The sequence below is a fragment of the Gallinula chloropus genome (assembly GCF_964237585.1).
Source record: "Gallinula chloropus genome assembly, chromosome: 27".
NCBI classification, from domain to species: Eukaryota; Metazoa; Chordata; class Aves; order Gruiformes; family Rallidae; genus Gallinula; species Gallinula chloropus.
In genome coordinates, this window is record NC_140112.1 from 4,685,812 (window position 1) to 4,705,642 (window position 19,831).

General features: G+C 49.3%; 1 protein-coding gene and 1 long non-coding RNA gene across 3 annotated transcripts; both read left to right on the forward strand.

Moving 5' to 3' along the window:
- The first annotated feature begins 539 nt into the window (after window positions 1-539).
- LOC311201482 lies at window positions 540-2,383 on the forward strand. 2 transcript variants are annotated; one of them, XR_014617862.1, is made up of 3 exons: window positions 540-631; window positions 1,067-1,148; window positions 2,145-2,383. It is a non-coding gene; the product is annotated as an uncharacterized lncRNA (long non-coding RNA). The 2 variants fall into 2 exon arrangements; XR_014617863.1 differs by having other exon boundaries at window positions 1,067-1,112.
- A 2,455-nt stretch (window positions 2,384-4,838) lies between these two features.
- On the forward strand, window positions 4,839-19,758 carry PIGR (polymeric immunoglobulin receptor). Its single transcript, XM_084275981.1, has 11 exons — window positions 4,839-4,891; window positions 12,603-12,695; window positions 12,938-13,270; window positions 13,920-14,249; window positions 14,995-15,327; window positions 15,786-16,100; window positions 17,037-17,199; window positions 17,717-17,832; window positions 17,973-18,098; window positions 18,209-18,267; window positions 19,116-19,758. Exons 2-11 carry the CDS (start codon window positions 12,617-12,619, stop codon window positions 19,233-19,235), a joined length of 1,974 nt encoding a protein of 657 aa, XP_084132107.1. The 5' UTR covers window positions 4,839-4,891; window positions 12,603-12,616; the 3' UTR covers window positions 19,236-19,758.
- The last annotated feature ends 73 nt before the right edge of the window (window positions 19,759-19,831 follow it).

Sequence of the window (19,831 nt, forward strand, 5' to 3'; positions counted from 1 at the left end):
TTCATTGTAAAGCGCAGCCTGAAAGTCCAACTACATTTACAAGCCACCAATGTCCTAGAGAACTGGCTTTGCTTTTCTATTTTTGTATACTTAAATAAAAAGCAAATAAAGGAAACAGATGATGTCCTACTGAAAGAGATGATGAGTTTTTTGCATACTGAAGATTTATGGCTCTGCAAGTGCTCGGAAATCCTGAAGCATAAAGGGCAGGGACCCACACGGTGTGAACAGCTTCTCAGGGCCAAATCCAGCCTGCTCAGTACAAAACTGACAGCAACTTGCCTGAAAAACCCTCACTAGCAACTGATTATTCAAAAATACATGCATACATCTGATTCTATCATGTCCCTAGAGACAAATTTAGGGGCAAAACTGTTCAGCAAGGGCAGTGGTGGGGGAAAAATCTATTTACAATAGTGAAACTAGGGAACAATGGGCCTGATCCAGTGTTGGTTATGACATGCTGGTATATTTAAACAGGCATTAGAGGTGTTCCCTTCACTGCATGCACACATTTTTGTTTTTAAGGAGGAGAAAGAAGCACCATCCCAAGCCTGGAGGCAGCGCCCAGTCAGCCTGGCCTGAACCCCCTGAAAGAGCAAATGATGGAGGAAAAAGTGCCAAAATGCAGGTCAGGCTCTGGCAAACCTAGGTGGGTGTTTCCTGGAGCTGGCACTGCAAGTGTCACCCCCCCTCGGTAGAAGCATAGAAGGCAAATTTCAAGCAATGGGATTTGCAGCTTAGTGTATAAAATACTCCATGGGGGAGATAGCCAGGGGTTATGATCCCACATCCTATATGATTTATGCTCCTACGCCTTTATTCCTTCCCAAGAAATGTTGAACCACAGCTTTCAAAAGACTTAGATTAAATCCTACATGAGGTTTATAAATTTATTGTAGGGCTGATTATAATTTCTCTGCTTACGCACAGCAAATATGTTATCACTCTTCCTGCTAGCCTGTTCCAATAAAACCTGATTGCTTGTGACCTCCTGTAATACTGCACAGAAGCCAGTCTTGTTCACCTTGTTGCAATCACATTCTTTTTTGTCCTACTTGTGCAGGATAATCTATGCTATCCTTGGAAGATTCAGGATGACCAGCTAATGTGTAAGAGTCTATGTCTTCTGGCAAAACATGAAAACAGTAAGCCTGTCTTGGAGCATTAGAGAGGAGCTCATGTAGGAAATATCTGAGTAAATGCTTTAAAGTAGATCTGATTTATAGAAATTCCTGGCAGTGAAATGTGCTTTTCTTTGTTAAAAAAATGAAATAATCAAACTTAGTGGAAATAGTCAAACTTAGTGGAATAGCAGTTAAAAAAAAAATCAGTGATGGTATTTCCTATTCTCATTACAACACCCTTAGATCCAAACTCTGTATGTGAAGTCAGTTTGTTAAGGAAAGAAATAAGCAAGGTGACAGTTTACACCTTCTGGAGTGAACAACCATCTCCATGTACACTTCTACACCTATATTCGCATGGCTTTTCCCACTTGAAGCATCCACTGGCTCAATCAGAAGCAGATCTACAGATGTCACGTTTCTTGAAGCTATTTTAGCAAATGTACTGTCAATGCCAGAAGAAGCCTTCAGAGGGGCTTTAAACTCAAGGCCATTAGGGTTGAAATCTAGAATATTTGGTAAAATCTAGAATATTTGGTTGAAATCTAGAATAGGGTTCTCACAGTCCTAAAATGGAATAAATGGAAAGAAAAAAGTATCCCCAGTCCCAAAGCCTTGAAAATAAACTGCCAATATTCTGCAAAAAACTTCTAGAAATAAGAGTGCAACCCAACCACTGTTAATCCTGCCCTTTGTCTCTAGAGGTCTGGTTTGGGGTAAAGCCCAAATTAACTCTCCTCCACAGCTGAGCAGCAGGTTGAATCCAAAAGTCCTCATCCAAGCCAGGTTTTTCTAGCTCTGTTCTCAGGGCTCCCTGAAATACCAGACCCATTTAAAACCATCAAATTTGGCATAAAACCATGAACAGCCACAAAACCACTTCTAAAAAATGTTGTGGAGCAATGCCAGATCACAGCTTCTCCTCTGGCCTGTGGTTTAGTTTGGGTTGGTTTGTGTTGTGTTGGGTTTGGGGTTTTCTTCAGCGACCTTACAGAGGAAAAAAATATACTTTTCAAGGTGACAGATGAAGACTTGAAGCAGAACCCATTTCCATCAGAACCCCGAGAAGCAGAACCCACTTCCATCAGAACCCTGGCGTGCATAACCTCAGAAGTTTCCCTGTGGAAAGTCAAGGCACAGCTATAAACAGCAAAGCTCCTGGCACTGCTTGCTGCCCACCTCTCCCCTCACTGCCCTGTGTCTAGAGCCGAATCCCTGCAAGCTGCCCAAATGTCCCTTGCTACCTGGTTTGTAGAAGAGAGAATAAAATATCACACCTGTAATCAAGCTATTTGTGTGCACCCCTGACTGCCTCTTGTGAAGGCAAAGCTCCCCGAGGGAAGGTTAAAGCTAGAGATGGGATGTGGGAAAGGAGGACCTGGCTGCAGGTTTGCTCAGTGCTGTACAAAAAAATGAGGATTTTATGGTTTTCCTTATTGAAAAGAGCCTTATCCATTGCAATAGATAAATTTTGTAATGCATAAACCATACCTAACTTCAGCCTATCAAAGGCACCCAAATCCTCAAGCGCTATTTTTTCCCCTCCACCTCCTCCACAGACCCATCCACAGCTTCAAAATCAAATTATTTCACCCCAAATGCAGCTCAGGCCCAGAGAGGAGCTTTGGTTTGTATGCTCACATTGCACGTCATGCTGCAAACTCTGCTTCAGCCCAAAAAAAAAACCAACAAAAAAATATCAAGCTCAAAGTTGTTTGTTTTCTGGGGATGCCAAAGTGCTTTGGAACCTGTGACTTGGCAGGAGGACACTTCCTTCTCTGTTAAAGCAAGGAAATATATTTGCATGAGACATCTGATCGGTTTTACCAGAAACCTTAAGGGTGAAGACAGTGGTATGGTCAAAGAAACTGTTCAACCCCTTAGAGTGACATTTCTTCTGGAGGCACCCAAGCGTTTCCAGATTCCCATGCCTGGGACTTCCTCCTCCCCTGGCTGTGCTGCCTTCTTCCTCTTGAAAACACATCTCCATGTGAATTGCAGGATTGAGGCAAGTTGAGGGAGGAATCCAGCATGCTGGAACCCAAAAGGAAAGGTGTCTGTGTGAGCAGAAGGTATAGGAAAGCCCATGCTCCCACAGATGTTGTGGCCATGACAACACAGCTCTATGTCCAAGAACAAAAAGTAATATCATCAGCATTGATGGGAAGGACACAGCTTGTGAGGGAACATCTGTTCCCATCTAGGAGAGATGGTGGTGGTTCTCTCAGTTCAAGATCCCCACTAGACCACCCTGTGCCAGCACGGCAACAGCCCTCCTCACCTCAAAAGCACCTTCCTCACCTCAAGAGCTGCACGTTTATGGAAAGAAAGGAGCTGGATGCTGTCAGCTAGAGGAAAGGTACTTCCAAGGCTGGCATTAAGAACCAACAAGTTCACTGAACATCCTAAGCACAGGTCAGGCTCCCACCTGCTCCCAGGCACAGTGGGAATGCCAGGAGCTGCCATCCTGATTGAGCTCATCGGCTTTCAGGGACAGCAAGCAAAGAAAAACTGTGTGTGACCCCCTAGTTAGAAGAAATGACTGCTTCTTCATCATTAGCACAAGGTGAAGCAAGTTAATGATTCATCCCACGCAACACAGCTACTTCAATCGCCATTAATTTGACTTTCTCCTGCAGTGCCACTTCCGACAGCCCCAGACTTCCCAGGAATTTTAACCTGGGCCCCTCACATGCCTACAGTAGGAAAGCAAAGAAACGAGGTTGACGATGGCAGCAAAGCTCCTGCTTAGTGTTTTTTGTTCTATAGAGCTCACAATGCCATTGGCCCACCAGGACAAGACCAACCCTCACCCCCACAGACTCCTGCTCTTCCCATGAGCCTGAGGGGAGGCAGAGGGGCTGGAAAAGGCAGGGAAGGGAGACATCCCATCTACTGGGATGGTCAATCAACCTGGGGCTGCTTAGGGACACTGGTTTCCAAAAAAAAAAAAAAAAAAAACAACAACCCTATGTAACCACTAAAAATAAATAAAAACAACCCCAAACCCACTGGGGTTTGTCCAGCTTTGCCCTAAGAAAGCTATTCCACCACTGGATGGGGTGTCATGAGATCAGAAGCCAGGGCTGTCCTTGCAGTGAGGGGGTCTCCTGGCAGGACTCAAGGGTGATGTTGCCATGCCCAGAGGAGGGGGCTGGCTGGACCCCTCTGTGCATTCAGACCCCAGCAGGCACCCAGAGTCTTTGTGCCAAGTGTAGGAACCCATCTTCAAACCAAGAGATCACAGCTACTCTAAGAACCTGGGTCCTATCCCAGTGGAAAGCTGTCTCACAGGTACCCTGCTCCCAGCAGAGAAGACCACCTTCTCCAGCTCTGGTGCCAGGCAGCCATCAGGCTCCTTCCTAAAGGAGCCAAAGGTGCCCAGGACCGTGTCTGGGAGCCCACCCGTGGGGTGGCTGTTGTGCCATGGCAGCGTGCAATCGGGGGTAAATGAGTGTGCACCCTCAAAGCAAGAGTAGCTGGGACGGGCATTGGCTACTCCGCTCTCTGGCGGGGAGATGTTCACCTGCCAGAGCTTTTGGATGCTATTCCTTTAAGGCACAACAGGTGGAAATGCAGTGCTAGAGGTACGAGGAGTATTTAACACAGCCTGGCACTGCCCAAGCCCAGTGTCCGGCTGCAGGAGGGAGGCAGGACGCTCCCAGGAGGTGCTGGGGTCAGTCACTGAGACTCTGGCAAAGCTGGGAGAGGTCAGTCAGAAAGAAAACGAAGCACGAAAGTAGCCTGGAGAAGTAACTCAGAGTGTAAGTAATGCTTCTTCGTTGTCATTCTGAAACGGGAAACCTTTTGTACTACTGCTTTGAGATGGGGAAGGAGAACTACACAAGTCTTGAGACACTTTTAAGGACCAGCACACGAAAGGAAGCGGCAGTTCTGAACCAGCAATGAATAGGGGTGGGGGTCTTGCTGGTGGGGGGACTGATTTCTTTTTGAAGAAGGTCAGAAGCATAGTGTCAGGCTTGGCAAGATTAGGTTTTCTTCTCTCTGGTAGGTTTGGGGTTTTTTTAATCTTTCCTTTCTGACAAAAGGTTCATGCAATTATTGTAATGATAATTAAGTTTTAAAATAGCAAACAACGAAAGTTAATAACTATTTACTGTGATAATCGGAACTGTCACAGCTTCATCTATGGTCATTAGTCTTTCACATCACAACAGGGAGATAACTAGTGTGGGTTTAGAAATTTAAGAGGGGAATTGTCATAGCTGTGTCCTAAATGAGCTCGGAAGAGCTCTCAGTTTGTACAGTGAGGAGGAAGACAAACAGTAACACAGAGTAAGTGAATGGGATGTACGTGGTGTCCTAAAGCTGAAATAAGGTGACAGACTCACATTTATGCCCACAGCATACTCAGCAAGACCCAAGTACTTGCTCTGCAAAGCAGGCATTCTTTTAATTATTAAAAAGGACTTTTTTAAAGAGTCCTAATTAAAGAGGACTTCTAATACATTGCATTGGAAACGCAGAGCAATCCCACATCTTAACAGCAATTGTGCTCCTGCTCACAATTCATGCCCTGGTGCTCTCCATCCATCCATCCATCCATCCATGGTCACGGCACAGCAGTGTCAGTGCTCTGGGATACAGCAAGCTCCTGCTCTTCACAGTACAGATATTATTAAGCTACAATAACAGCTTAATAAGGGCTGAAGCTGCTTTCACTTTCCAGCCCAAGAGACAAGAAACAAAAAGTAAGAAACAACTGACCCATAACACTCTTATCTGAAAGGCAAGAAGCCGGTGATAGGGTGTCTAAGACCTTAAAGGAATGTAAAGTTATGTCACTAGTGTGTGTGTGGTACATCTGACAGTGTGAAGGAGCTGAAAACCAGGCTGGCAGCGCGATCGCAGCAGGGATTTCAGTCACTGCCACAAAGGCTGGCTGGTTACTCACTTTTGTTTCCCAGAGTATATCACCTATACAGAACTGCATTAAACTGGCATTTACAAACATTCTCAGCTAGGAGCACTGCAGAAATTCCCAAAAACTGATTTCTTAGCAAATCCTGATAGTCTTAACAGATCTGCCCAGCTGCTGCTACTCACCGCATCTCAAAACCAGCCCCTCCTACTTATCCTTTCCATGCTGTGAAGGAGGCATCAGTTTGGAGTGCAAACTTTATTTTCCTGCATATTTAGGTCAGCTTGATCCTTTACCTTGGAGCTGATTGTTCACTCCTAACTCCATGAAAACAGAGCAGGCTCTTGGCTCTTCCCCATCCCGCTACAGCAAACAAAACACATAGTGAGGCCATCTACACGGTGATCTCCATGAGCAGCGTGAAGATGTAGGTAGCCCCAGTCCTGCAGGCAGAGGCAGCAGCTGCTGTGCCCTTCTTCCAGGCACACAAATCTTCTGAAGCTCCATAAATCACCCCCAGCACACGTGCCGGTGCTTCTCCGTACAGTGCTGCTCAGCACTGCCCCTGCCTACAGCAGTTGGCATCTGTACAGCTTACCCATGGTGAAGGTGCACAGATGCACCTTCACCTTTCTTTGAGAGGAGGAAAAAAAATAACATATGGAGAGGAACAAATATTGTTTCACGTGTATTTGAATGCAGAGGGACTCCTGGGTTAGAATTACAAGTGTGGCAACTAAACCTTCATATTTTGTTGATCCCATAGCACGTCCTTGACACTGGTCATTGTTAAGAGCAATAGTTAATAGCTAATGGATTGGACTGGGCTGGTCCCTGGCAGGCTGCGTTAGGAGTGGACTGGCTTCTCAGAGTGTAACCTTGCAGCTGAGTAAGCAGAATTTGGGAACTGAATTCTAGTTGTTCATCCCCAGCAGAGCAGCTGCTCCCTGGGGTTTGCGTAACTCAGGTGGCCAGGTCCTGATCTCTTCAGAAACACTATACACCTGAGGATACTCCTCCTGAGGAGCAGCAGCCACGAAAGCACCACAGAAACCCAGAGAGGCTCTTGTAAGGAAGGACAGTTGGTAGAGCTGACCCAGTCTGAGAGGATGGGAAGATCTCTGTTCCCTCAAAATTTTCTGCAGGGAGCCCAAAAGTGCTATTTCAATATTTTGGCTGGCAGTAGGGCTGGAGAGAAAGGTCACTTTCCAAATTAGGCTACTCCTGACAGGATTTCAGTACCAGGGGCCAGGGAAGCATCCACATAGGGCAGACTGGGAAACCCATCCCAGGGAGGTCTCGTATCATAGACCAACCTGAAAAAGCACCATGAGCCACTTTTTTATGGGTAGAGACACTAAAGCCATCTCCATACGGGCGAGACAGTGTGACCATGAGGCCTGAGGGCTTTATACACAGCATTCTATATATACACATCCACACACCCCTCCCCAGGGCTTTACACCCAGCATCAAAGCATTGCTTTGCCCCTCAGTGGAGGCACAGAACGCAGCGATGCTTCAGAGCACGGCAACACACCAAATAAAACCAGATCATGCCATTCCTTGTCAAGACGATCCTCAGATGACAGAAGACATTTAGCTGCACCGAGTTGGAAAGCAAGAGCTCATTAGCTTGTCAAGGACTAATTTTTCCCTTTGCATGGTTTTTCACACCAAACCCACACTGCAGCACGTGGGTGTCACTCGGCCATAAGCAGTGAAGCCACGAGCACGCAGCAAGGTGCCGTGCTTTGGTGGCAGGAGCACACACAGCGGTGTCCAAGTTGCAGAAACAAAGCCTACTGAGCTTTTACCTGTTGCAGAATAGGTACATATTTGGGGTTTATTAACGCTTCAGCACTCCCCCGGTTTCTTACATGCTCACACACCTACAGAGTCACCACTGGTGACCTTCCCAAGGTCACAGTCACAAAGACAGCCACAAGCCAAGCACGGAAATGGGTGGCTAGGAGAACGCCAATGCCATTTGCCCAGTAAGGGCTGTATCTTCTGTTGTAAGCCATATTACAATGAAATATTCTGATTTTTTTAGCAATCATCTTGCTAACAATTAGCCTGTCCTGTTCTGGTTCTGTGGGATATAATTCTTTTTGAAATCCCCATTGCATTATGCACACAAACAGCTTAGGGAGCACGGAGCCACCACCACCAGCAAAGCATCCCAGGCAGGACAGCACCATTGCCCCAGTCCTGGTGGCATCAGTGTCTGGAGGCTTGTCTTGAAACTCCATGCGTGCTCACAGCCACTGAGTACAGCTGTAGCACAGGGTTTGAGCTTTCAGCCTTCAGAGCCTGGCATGGTGGGACAGGGAAGGGAAAGCAGCCAGCAGCTCTGATGACACAATACAAAAGCAAATTCACAGAAACAAGATTTGGATTGCATCAAAAAAGAAATCCCCAAAGAAAAAGGAACACAGCAGTGGTGGTAATCCCAAGAGGACCACGGTTGCGACAGGGAGCTTGGGATCCATGCCAGGAGGGGACACAGCCCTTCAGCTGCAGGAGGGGCTTCATGAGCACAGGCATCCACATTTGTGTGACCAGAAGCTTTCCCCATGTCTGCTCCTCCACACATCTTGTGTGGCAGGAGGAGTGTGGGAGACATGGTACAAGCTTTTCATTTCTACCCCCTTTCACCTGTTAAAGTGTTTTAGGCTAAACCCAAGAGGCAACCCACCATCTGCTCAGACTCCTCAACAGCAGGCAAAGCTGGGGCCCGAAATGCCAATGGAGTCAGCTGCCCCAGAGCACTGCCAGCCTGGCACTTCCCACCCACAGCTTCTTGGCCCAGAGCTGCAGGGCAGCTTCTCTGAGACACTTTCCTGGTGGGAATCACTGGGTTTGCTCCCTGCTTTCCCTCCTAACCAGTTCATTGCACCACCTCTCACTCAGTTTTTAGTGCATCAGGTTTAAAATGCTGCTGCAAAGCATCAGACTTAACACCTTCTTCACCGGTACATAGATGGCATGAGCTGCGTTTTCAAGTCTCTCTTGCTCTGTCAGCCCCACAATCCCTCCTGCCTGGCAGCTCTGGTGCAGGCAGCAGCACCTACAGCCATGCAAAGTGGGGTGCAGGCACCAATCTGCTCAGCACATCAGCTACCGAACAGGGTCCTGGTGACCCATCCTGCATCAGCATGGTAGGACCAGGGTTTTCCCCATGGGAGGGGTTTCCATTGTCCATCAGTCTGTGGGGACAGCATAGTCTCATGCACTCGGTCCTTTCTGCTCCCAGAGCAATCAGAAATCCAGCCCAGGCAGCTGGACACACAGGTCAGTGCCCACAAGTGGGAAAAGCAGGAGATGTGGACGTGAGTAGAGGGAAACCCACTGTGGGAATTGTGGCTGAACCAGCCACGCCACACAGCCCCCAGGTAAAACTGGTGGAGGATGATCAGTCACCTGCAAAGTCAGGGCAACTGTTCCCATATGGGGTGACCCCACTCAGCTCCTGCCAGAAGGAGAAGCTTCGCACCAGTCACCAGACCCCCCATGAAGGATTGGGGAAGCCCCCAGCACCAGTCATGGCATCATTGCCCAGGGCAGATTTTTGCACCTTTCTCTGAAGCAGCAGGAGCTGCCAGGTGTGGAAGGCACATGCCAACCACTTGTACACCTATAAAACCCCAAATGGAGCTGCACCTCCACTGCCAGCTCTGGGAATTCACTAGCACATCACAGAAGAGCACTATTTTCCACTTTTCTTTACTAGGGAAAAGCTGGGATGGGCTGGTGAAAAGCTGAAGCTGCTCTGACACTTCACCCTTTCCAGCAACACCTCTTCAGCAGGCACCATCACTGGGCACACAGCAGGATACTGCAGATCACCCAGGACACTTGCACGCTGCTTCCCAACTTGCTTCCCACAGCATATGTGGCATTTCCCTCCAGCTTCAAGCCTCATTGCTCTTCTGTAGCCCCCTGCAAGCCTCTACTGTCCCATTTCACCTCTCCTATCACCCCTTGTCCATCTGCAAACCACAAATACAAACCCCTTGCACAGACACTTACTTGCACTGGCTTCTACACGTGCTTGGCAGCCTTTTCTCTTCCTGGAGCTCCACAGTTTAAACCTTGTGCTCTGACTGGAGACAGCAAATCCAGCAGCAAACGCTCTTGGAAAGTGAGAAGGAACCAGAGCTCATGGTGAAATTCTCCTCCAACACATCCAGCAGCACTTGCTCGTTGTGGTGACAAGCAAAGCTCATTGGTACCGTTTCTCCAGGGTAGGAAGCATCCCTCTCAGAACACAACACAGCACCAGCAGCGGGGGGGGGAGGGGGGGGGGGTCCAGCCACCCAGCTCCAGGGATCAGCATGGAAATACATCACAGGCTTCTTTACATAACCAGTGGCTGTGCTTGCTCTGACTTGCTCTACATGGGAGTTTTCTCCATTCATTCAGTGAGGAGGGGCAGGTTTTTACAACATCCAAGAAAACAGGTCCAGAGGCGACTCAGAGCTGCAGAAGTCGCAGGTGTTGGTTGCACAAACACAGGGGAACTGCTGCTCTTGTGTAGGCACAAGTGTGCTCAGAGAGATGCAGAAATCCTTTCCTGCTCTGACATGCACATGGAGACCCTAATGCCATCCTCCCTACACGCATCTTTCTGGACACTCTGCATCTTTGCTTCAAAAAAGAGACCTTGATAATCCTTCCCTATGTGAAAAACAGTGGTGCCAACAGCCCTGAGGCACCTGGTTGCTTTAGGACAAAGCAGGCTAACAAATTGCCCACATTTTGCTAAGAAAGGGAAAGCTGAACTGGGAATCCTTCTTGCACTGCAGAGAGGGGTGGGAAGGCAGCAAGGTGACCAGCAGCCACAGGAACCTCTGTGACCAGAGGGCAAACATCAAGGCCCTTTTTGTGCCACGCTGTTTGATTTCTGCAGAATTTGTTGTGTTTGCCTTGCTGGCTACTTCTGGGATATGTATGAAAGAGCATTTTTTTCATGCCCAGTTAATTATTAGCTATGGACAAGTGGCCACTGAGCAATTAGAAATCACAATACAAGGAAGAAAGAACAACAGAACACCTTTCATCTCAACAAGGAAATAAAAGCCTTTTTCTTCTGCCGGGAATTACCCCTAATAAAACTGTGTCACTTGACACCCTGAAATCAAATTCCTCCAAATGTCTGTAAAGACTTTCCTTGGCACCCAGCATCTTCTCTGGAACCTGGAGCATGCCAATAGATCAACAGCCACGGTCAGGAAATGCTCATTCCACACCATGCAGTGTCCAACACCTCACCCAGGCCAAAGAAAACAGTTGAATTAAAGTGAATTAAAAGCCTCGGCTTCCACTGAGCCATTGCTCAGTCCAAAACCAGGGGCAGGTCAGAAATAGCCATCCTGAAGAGCACAGACACATTTCAGAGATGGGCACAGCTTGGTTTGGTATCCCCACTAGGTACCACAATTTGGCTGAGGGTTAATTTTGGTGCAGGAAGGATATCCAGGTGGGACAGGGCTTTATTCAGTTTAAGATTAAGATTCTTAGAGTGTTGGGGGCTGAGGGGTAAATCTCTGCATCTCTCTGACTTTACCACCAGTTGGGGAAAAAAAAAGTACAGATGAAAATATTTCATTTTTTCTCTTTTGCATCATCAGGGGGGAAAAAAGCAGAAATTAAATGCAGGCTTCAGGCAGGAACTTGGCTCTGTGGCATCAGGAGAAAGTTTGGACAATAAATTTTACAATGAGGGTGAGGAGGAACCTGTACATGGTGCCCAGGAATGTTGTAGATGTCCCCTCCCTGGCAGCATTCAAGGCCAGGTTGGGTGGGACTTTAGGCTACGAGACCTACTGGGAGATGTCCCTGCCCACTGCAGGGGGATGGACTAGAAGATCTTCAGAGCTCCTTTCCAAACCAAACCACCCTGTGAGAGCAGGTTTTCCTAAGGAGCGGTTTTGGCACTCGGGCTCACAGGAGAACAAGCCTTCCTTTCACTGCATGAAAGGATATGACCCCGGTTATTCAACTGCCACAAGCAGCATTATCTCCTGGCAGTGGCCTGGCAAGCAGCTGAGCTCTGGGTTGCCACCTGACTCATGTGTGCCAGGGCTCAGCAGCTCTTCGGACCATTTTTGGGTGGCCTTGTGATGGGCTGTGATTTACAGGTGTAAAACCAGGTGCTGTTATTTCTGATTTTGAATCAAAACTCTCCTGATTTGGCCCAAATCACTTTTTTTGCTGTGTGCATCACCACTGCTGGTGGCCCGAGGGACACTGTCCCACAGGCACTCCAAGGAGCCAGGCACATTGGTGGCTTGTGGGCATTGCATCAGCAATGGGTTTGTCATAAGAACCCCTCCATATTTTTACAGAAGGGATAATTGGGGTGTTGGGATGAGGGCCCCAGGCAGCCGTGATGCATGAAGCTGTGCAGGCAAGAACCATCACCTCCCTCTCTGCCATTCAATTGCTTGACAGAATCAATTATACATTGCCCTGCTCTGCAGCTCAGAGCGCCACAACCCTCATATCCTCCAAGTATGAGGATTATTAGAAGACTTGTTCAGTTAATCATTTCATAAGTGTATTTACAAACTCCTGTGCCTTTTCCAGGGAATGCAAGAAAAATGGCTTTACTAGTGTTCATCTTCCTGCTCACCTTCCTCCCAGAACCTGCAGTCAGCGGACACCTCCCCAAGGCAGCAAGTAAGTGCAACCTGTCTGGGACACAGGTCTTTGGGTGGTCTGAGACCAGAGGTGGCATTACCAAGCTGGGAGCAATGTTCAGGGAGCGTCTCTACTCCATCACTGCCATGGGATGCTTCAGACCACACAGCGCTGCACAGCCCTGGCTCCACACTTGCCATGATACACCCGACCTGCTCTGCAGTCCCATGGGGTTGTGTAGCACAGCCAGAGCTTACAGCCAACATGTTTTCCTCTTGCAGTCTCAAGCCCTGTGTTCGGACCACGGCAGGTGTATGGTCTGCTCGACGGGACAGTCATCGTGAAATGCTTCTACCCTCCCACCAAAACAAACAGACATGACAGGAAGTACTGGTGCAAGGAGTCCTCCTTGGGCTGCGTGACCGTTGCCTCCACCAATGGCTACGTTGCTGCAGACTACCGAGGCAGAGTCGCCATCACTGACTACCCACAGGCAGAACACTTCCAGATTAACATCTCCGGGCTGGCGATGGCAGACACAGGCAACTACCAGTGCGGTGTCGGTATCAATGGCAGAGGGCTCTCCCACAAAGTCAACCTGGAAGTTTCTAAAGGTAACTACAGTCTTGGAGCTCCTTAAAGTATTATTTTCTTATATTCCTCCCCCCATCCCCCTTTTTAAAAAGACTCCATTGCAAGACACTGGGCAGACTAAGAGCTAAAGATGCTCCATGCTCTCAGTTTTCACTGAGAGTTTTTCTGGCATAAAGATCAAGTTAAACAAACCGCATCTTAAGGTCATTAAAATCAGTTAGAAACATCTGACCTCACTCAGCCCCTGAAGTCTCAGGAGATGCAGGGAGAGGAGAGAACTGCCCATCACTCCCACACTCCCTCCAACCCAGGGCTGGGGCTCTGTGAGCCAAGCCTGCACACAAGCCACACAAGCACGGCATGCAGGATGGTGCTGCGCTGCTGAGCAAGGCCCAAGGTGCAGAGCAGAGTGCAAACTCATGGTACAACCCCTGGCAAGGAGGCTCTGGGAGAAGCCCAGCTATAACATGGGCAGCAATAGAAGATGCAGTCCTGAAATGTGTCAGAGGTGGGACATGGCTGGTGGGACGTGCTCCAACCAGGAGTGGCACGTGGTCATGTAGTATAGCAAAGTCTAGAGAAACCCTGTGCTAAATGATTCCTTCAGAGGTACAGGGGAGCTGCACCAGCTACTGAGCAGCAGGTGCTGACTGGTGTCTGCACACACAGGTCCACATATACCCGAGGGTGCTGGGCTCTTCTACGTGAAGCTGCACAGCACGGTGACCATGGCCTGCAGCTTCGGGGAGGAGGCTGCGAGCATGAGGAAGTTCCTCTGCAAGATGAGTAAAAGCAGCTGCTATAACATCATCGACAGCTATGGGAACATTGATGAGGATTACAGAGGGCGAGTCCTGCTGACCAACAAGGAGCCTCCAGGCTCCTTCAGCATCGTGATAACCCAGACGGGCTGGGAAGACTCCGGTTTGTACCTGTGTGGGTACGGTGTCTACGGGGAGCAGGGAGAAACGAAGGAACTGGATGTGCACGTCTATGAGGGTAAGTGATTGCTAGTGTTTCCCCCCTTTCATCTCTGCTTCCCTTCAGAAGCATCACTAGCAGTCCCACTTCATTTAACAAGAGCATTTGGAGTCTCCTTCTCTGGAGATATTCCAATCCTGTCTGGATGCCGACCTGTGTGGCCTGTCCTAGGGACCCTGCTTTCTCAGGGGGGCTGGACTCAATCTCTGGAGGTCCCTTCGAACCCCTACAATTCTGTGATTAGCTTCCCTTCTCAGAGTGCTATCATCCTATCCTCTCACCTAGATGCCTCTTTCTATTTAACTACTAAGGCTTTTATCAAGACTTGGCCTTCTTAGCAGTTGCTAGCCATCTGCCTCAGCCTGACAAACCCACAACTCCAGAAGGGAAATTCATCCCACCAGTTTGGGACAAGCAAGCTGTCACTTCAAGTCTTAATTTCTTAAATTCCGAAGTGACAGACAGAGAAAGGAAAAGACTTGCCCTTCTCCTAGCAAAGCAAGCAAAACACTTGGAAATGTCAGTACACCAAGACAACCACCACCCAATGAATTTGGGAAAAAGAAAGGCCTGTCGGACCCTTTCAGGTCAATACCTAGCAGTGCCAGGATGGTCTCCTGCAATCTGCAACCCCCTGAGCTTGGCCTAGTCTTGCTTTAGCCAAAACAGCTTTGCTAGACCTGATAATATTTATTCTCCTGGGAGAGTGCCACACAGGCAAGAGTTAGACACAAATAGCTGCTCATTTCACTTTTATCTCCAGAGACAAGCGTTCCTCAAGGAAAGCCCACAATAATTGGAGTAAAAGGAAGTTCAGCAACTTTTGAATGCCACTATGAGCCTGTGAACAGGCTCTCTGTGAGCTCGGTGAAGTACTGGTGCAAGTGGAGAGAGAGCGGGTGTGCTCGGATCATAGACAACACCGGCTTTGTGGCGCCCATCTACGAAGGAAGAGTGACCATGTACGACAGCCCAGGGAATAGGACCATCAGTGTCATCCTGAACCAGCTGAAGGACAGTGACAAAGGCTACTACTGGTGCATGACAGACGAGGAGAAGGAGCAGCAATCATCAACGGAGCTGAAGATCATAGACGGTACGGGCCCACGTGGCAGCAGTTTTCCGCCTGCTCAGTAGGTACAAAACAGCCTCCTAAGCACCCCCAAGGAGCGGATCCGGCTTTTGGGGAAAGAGGTGCAAGGTCCAATTCTGAGCTTTTATGTCACAAGGCAAAACGTTGTGCCACATCCCCTCCCCTTCCTCCCCCCCCCCAATAGCTTTAAAATGGAAACACAAGGTTTCGGTTTTATGGGAAAGCGTGCGCGAGAGTTTCGCATGTAAGTATTTCTTAAGCCTTGCAAAAACCACCCAAGCACATCTTCCACCCCAAGATGCACACACAGCATCCTCAAGATTAATTTAGCAATGCAAGGAGCGCTTTCCCTCCCCTACATCCCCTGGCCCACCAGCCTGAGCTGCACCAATGCCTGTTGCCCGCCATTCCCACCACTGAAAGCACTAACTTGAGCCTTGATGTTCTGTTTGCCCTCACAGGAGAACCTGGACTGAAGGGAAAGACAGAAGTGGAGGCACAAGTGGGTTCACGGGTCGATTTAACTTGCTCTTACCCGTGCAAGTACTACTCCTACCAGAAGTACTGGTGCAAGTGGAACAGCACTGGCTGCAAGCTCATGCCTTCTTCTGACCAAAGTCACCCAGGGACAGGAGTTACCTGTGACACTGACAACAAGACAGTCATCCTAAGCTTTGACTCAGTGACAAAAGATGATGAAGGGTGGTACTGGTGTGGAGTGAAACAAAACAGCATCTTCGGGGAAACCATGGCAGTGCACCTGCAGGTGACTGAAGGTGAGCTCTAAGGCAAAGCCAGGCAGGGACTTTGCTGCTCCTCAGGGCTGTGAATCAAGCCTTCTGCTGAGAGAAGAGTCCTCTCCTTATCCACTAGGTTGCAGCACCTCAAAACAGAAGCGCTCTCATCCAGGCAGCCTCTGGGACCTGGTGCTAAGATCACCCTTGATTTGCACAGCCCATCACAGATGTTGTCATTCACTCACTGCTTTCTGCTTCTCAGTCAGAAAATCCTCACCCTGTCTAAAAATCACTTGCTTCCACACCATCTTTACACCTTACCCCTGCCCTTGCTAATTATCATTATTACAATCAGTAGCATTATTTAAATTAAGCATCTGGCCCCTGTCAGGTGAAGGGCTGCACAGAGGTCAGAGATGCAGCTTGCTCCAGGAGCTTGTTATCTTAATGAAGAGGAAAATAGTAGGGACCAGGAAAGAAAGGGCTATCAGAACTCCCCTGGAAGCAAGGGGCTTAGTCTCAGCTTTGGTGCTGTGCTTTTCTTGGGGAGGGATATCTTTAGGAGCAGAGCAGGGGAAAAAAGGTATAGCACAGGCTGGTTGTGTGGACAGTGTCTGAAGTGGATGATGGTCAAAGTGAAAACAGAGAGAAACAGACTCATTTCACCACCTTTGGTGGGCAAAGAGCTGGAAAGAAAAGCCAGCTGAGTGCTCAATGCTTGCTCTGGAAACACTAGAGGCAGAACTTAACACAAGACTGTTCCAAAAGCAGACAGAGAGCCCACAGGAGATTCTTGCAACAAATTATTTGGAATGAGGTTCTTCTGTACCCTTAAACCCCACTTAAAGAGCCTTTTGTGTACAGTCAAAAGTTGCTGCAGTTCCACGCACCCCAAACACCCCCAGCTCGGTTTTGTGTCACCACCTCCATGCTGCTGCTTGTGTGACCAACTGCCCTTCTTCCCTGGGAATGTAGGGACCAGTGATAGGAATAACCTGGAGCTCATGAAGATTGATACTCCCAGCCACGCCGAGCCCCCCAGCCACGCCGAGCCCCCCAGCCACGTGGATCCCAACTCTATTCCCCGAGAAAGAGCCTCCAGCGACGCTGCAGTGCAACAGGCAGCGGCTTCAGAAAGGTGAGTTTCCTCTAAACCTCCATCATTTATCACTTTTGGGTGTTTCTGGAACTTGGTACCATGTTTGCACATCACAAGCGTGGTTTAGCAACAACAACAAAAGATCTTGTCCCTAAAGAATTCAGCTCAAAACAGAGAAGCAGCAGGAAAGTTACAGCAAAAGACAAGATGTACTTGAACTTAATCTCTAGCCCAAGTAAGAAACCACAGTCCCAGGGGGAATTATTAGAGATTCCAGGTGCAGGAAAATTAATTGAAGACTGTGGAGATCACAGAGTTTTCCTTTTCACATTTATATCAGAGCCACGGATGTAGCTGTTCTGGCACAATCTCTGTTCTAGATTTTTATTTACCCCCTGTGACGTGCTGGGATGCAGGTCATGAACTGAACTGCACCGTGCCCGCTCTGATTTACCACCTCTTTAGATTTTGGACATTCAAATACGTTACTCAGACATGGATAATTAAAAGAAACCACATTTCCCAGCTTAACAACACACCTTTCCCTCCATTCCAGCTCCCAGAGCCACGGCTCCAACACACTGGTTTTACCTCTGACCCTCACATGTGCTGTGGTCCTGGTCCTTGTGACAGCTTTTGCCATCTTTAAATACAGGCAGCTGAAGAGATCAGGTGAGTCGCTGCCTTTTCAGGTCTCCCAAGAAACCCCCACTGTCAAGGCAAAGGCAATGCCACACACACACATCCCCTGGTGCCCCCTCAGTGCAACGGGCGGGTGAGAGACAGGGTATTTATCTCCTCCCTCTTGACAGACCTGGTGTCCGTGGGGAGCTACAGGACAAACATCAGCATGTCAGACTTTGAGAGTGTGAAGGAGTACGGGGCCAACAACAACCCCTGCATGAAGGAGAGCCAGGAGACACAGATGGGAGTGGATGGTAGGTTGCTGGCTGGTGGCCCCCTCCACATCCCTGAGGTGAGGGGTCTGCAGAAGGACCCCAGAAACCAATGCCTCCCCCCAATAACCCTTCCCCTTCTCTCCCCACAGAGCTCATCACCCCTGCAGCCCCCCCTGAAGACCCCACCGAGACAAAGAAGGCAAAAAGGGTAAGAGAAGGCAGGAGAACAGCCACTGACCTGGGAGACACCACTGCAGCCCTCCAACTTCTGCTAGGGGAGCTGCCCCTCCCTCCCAGGGGCTTATTTATACCCAGCTGCTCCCCTTCTCCCCTGGGCTGGGCCACCTGCAGCAGATCAGCTTGGGAAGGGGGGATTAACCCTTTCCCACCCCCACATTCCCACAGAGCAATGGCAGCAGTCATCTTGCTGCCAACTACACCGAGTCAGCCCCAGGCAGGGGCAGAAGGGTTGGGGATGGGTTGTGCTGTAAATACCAACCACAGGGAAAAGGAGATGGTCAGGGGCTGGACCACATCCCCCCCTAACTCCCAGCCTGCCCCCAGCACTGTGCTCCCATGCAGGCAGTGGTCTGGGGGGCAGAGATGGGCAGGGAGGACTCTGCCATTGCAAGGGGCTGTGGATTGTTCCTGTCTCCCCCACTGTGTCTCCTCTGCCTCCCCCCTGCCTCCCCTCCCCTTGGGTAAGATCAGGATTGAGTGGCACCCCTCAGCAGTAACTGAAAGAGCCAGATCCAACCTCTTCTTTATAAAAACTCCCAAGCAAAGGGGCTATGTAGGGGTTGGATGAACCGGAGCGATAAAGGAAACGGTCAGGAAACCAGTAAAGCCCAGAGAGATGAGCTGGGTGCCAACACAGGGGAACAGGTATGCCATGGTGGCCCAGTTTCATCGGCACTGGCCTGACCTACCAGACTGTTCCACTCACCCAGCCTGCCCATATTACCCCAAGAAGCCCATGTTAGCACTGTCCTTTCCCCTGCCATGTGCTGCTGCCCGTCCCCAGCCAGCTGACAGTGTCCTCCCATCCTTCCCCAGAGCTCCAAGGAGGATGCTGACTTCGCCTACTCCACCTTCCTCCTCACCTCCAGCAGCATGGTGCAGGACAACTCCGGAGAGGACAGCTCTGTCCCTGATGTGCCCCCCCAGAACAAGTAGGGTGGGCTCTGAAGGCGAGGGACCGAGAGGCGGCAGCGGCTGTGAGCGGCTCGACCTCGAGGATCGGAGCAAGACATCAGCAAGCAACACTGTTTATTGCTACCACGATTTGCTATAGCTTGACTTTTTTTTTTTTTTTTTTGCTTAATTTCAGCTTGGAGCAGTGATTTAGGAGGAATTGTTCAGTGTCAAAGCAGGGGGCTGGGCTGGGGGCGTGGGTACAAGCCAGCAGGTCAGGCTGGGCAACGGCAGGAGCTCGAGTGGCTTAGCCCACCGACAGCCCCAGCCCACCAGTGCCCCTCCAACATGGGGAGGGGGGGTTCTCTCAAAGGTCAAAAGTAATGTTTTTATAAAAAAAAAATCTCATTTTCTTTCCAAGGCAGCTGGAAAACCCTCTGGAAGTACAACCTGTGCTTTTGATTCCTCTCAGCTTTCTCACCCAGAGGGCAGCGCTCGCCGACCACGCGTGGGCTGACCTGGGTTTGTGCAAAAGCAATAAAGAATGGCACTGGCTTTCAGCAGAGCAGGGGGACTCGCAGTCCGTGGGAGGGCATGGGCAGAGCGCACCCAAAGAGGCACAGCAGGATGCAGGTGGG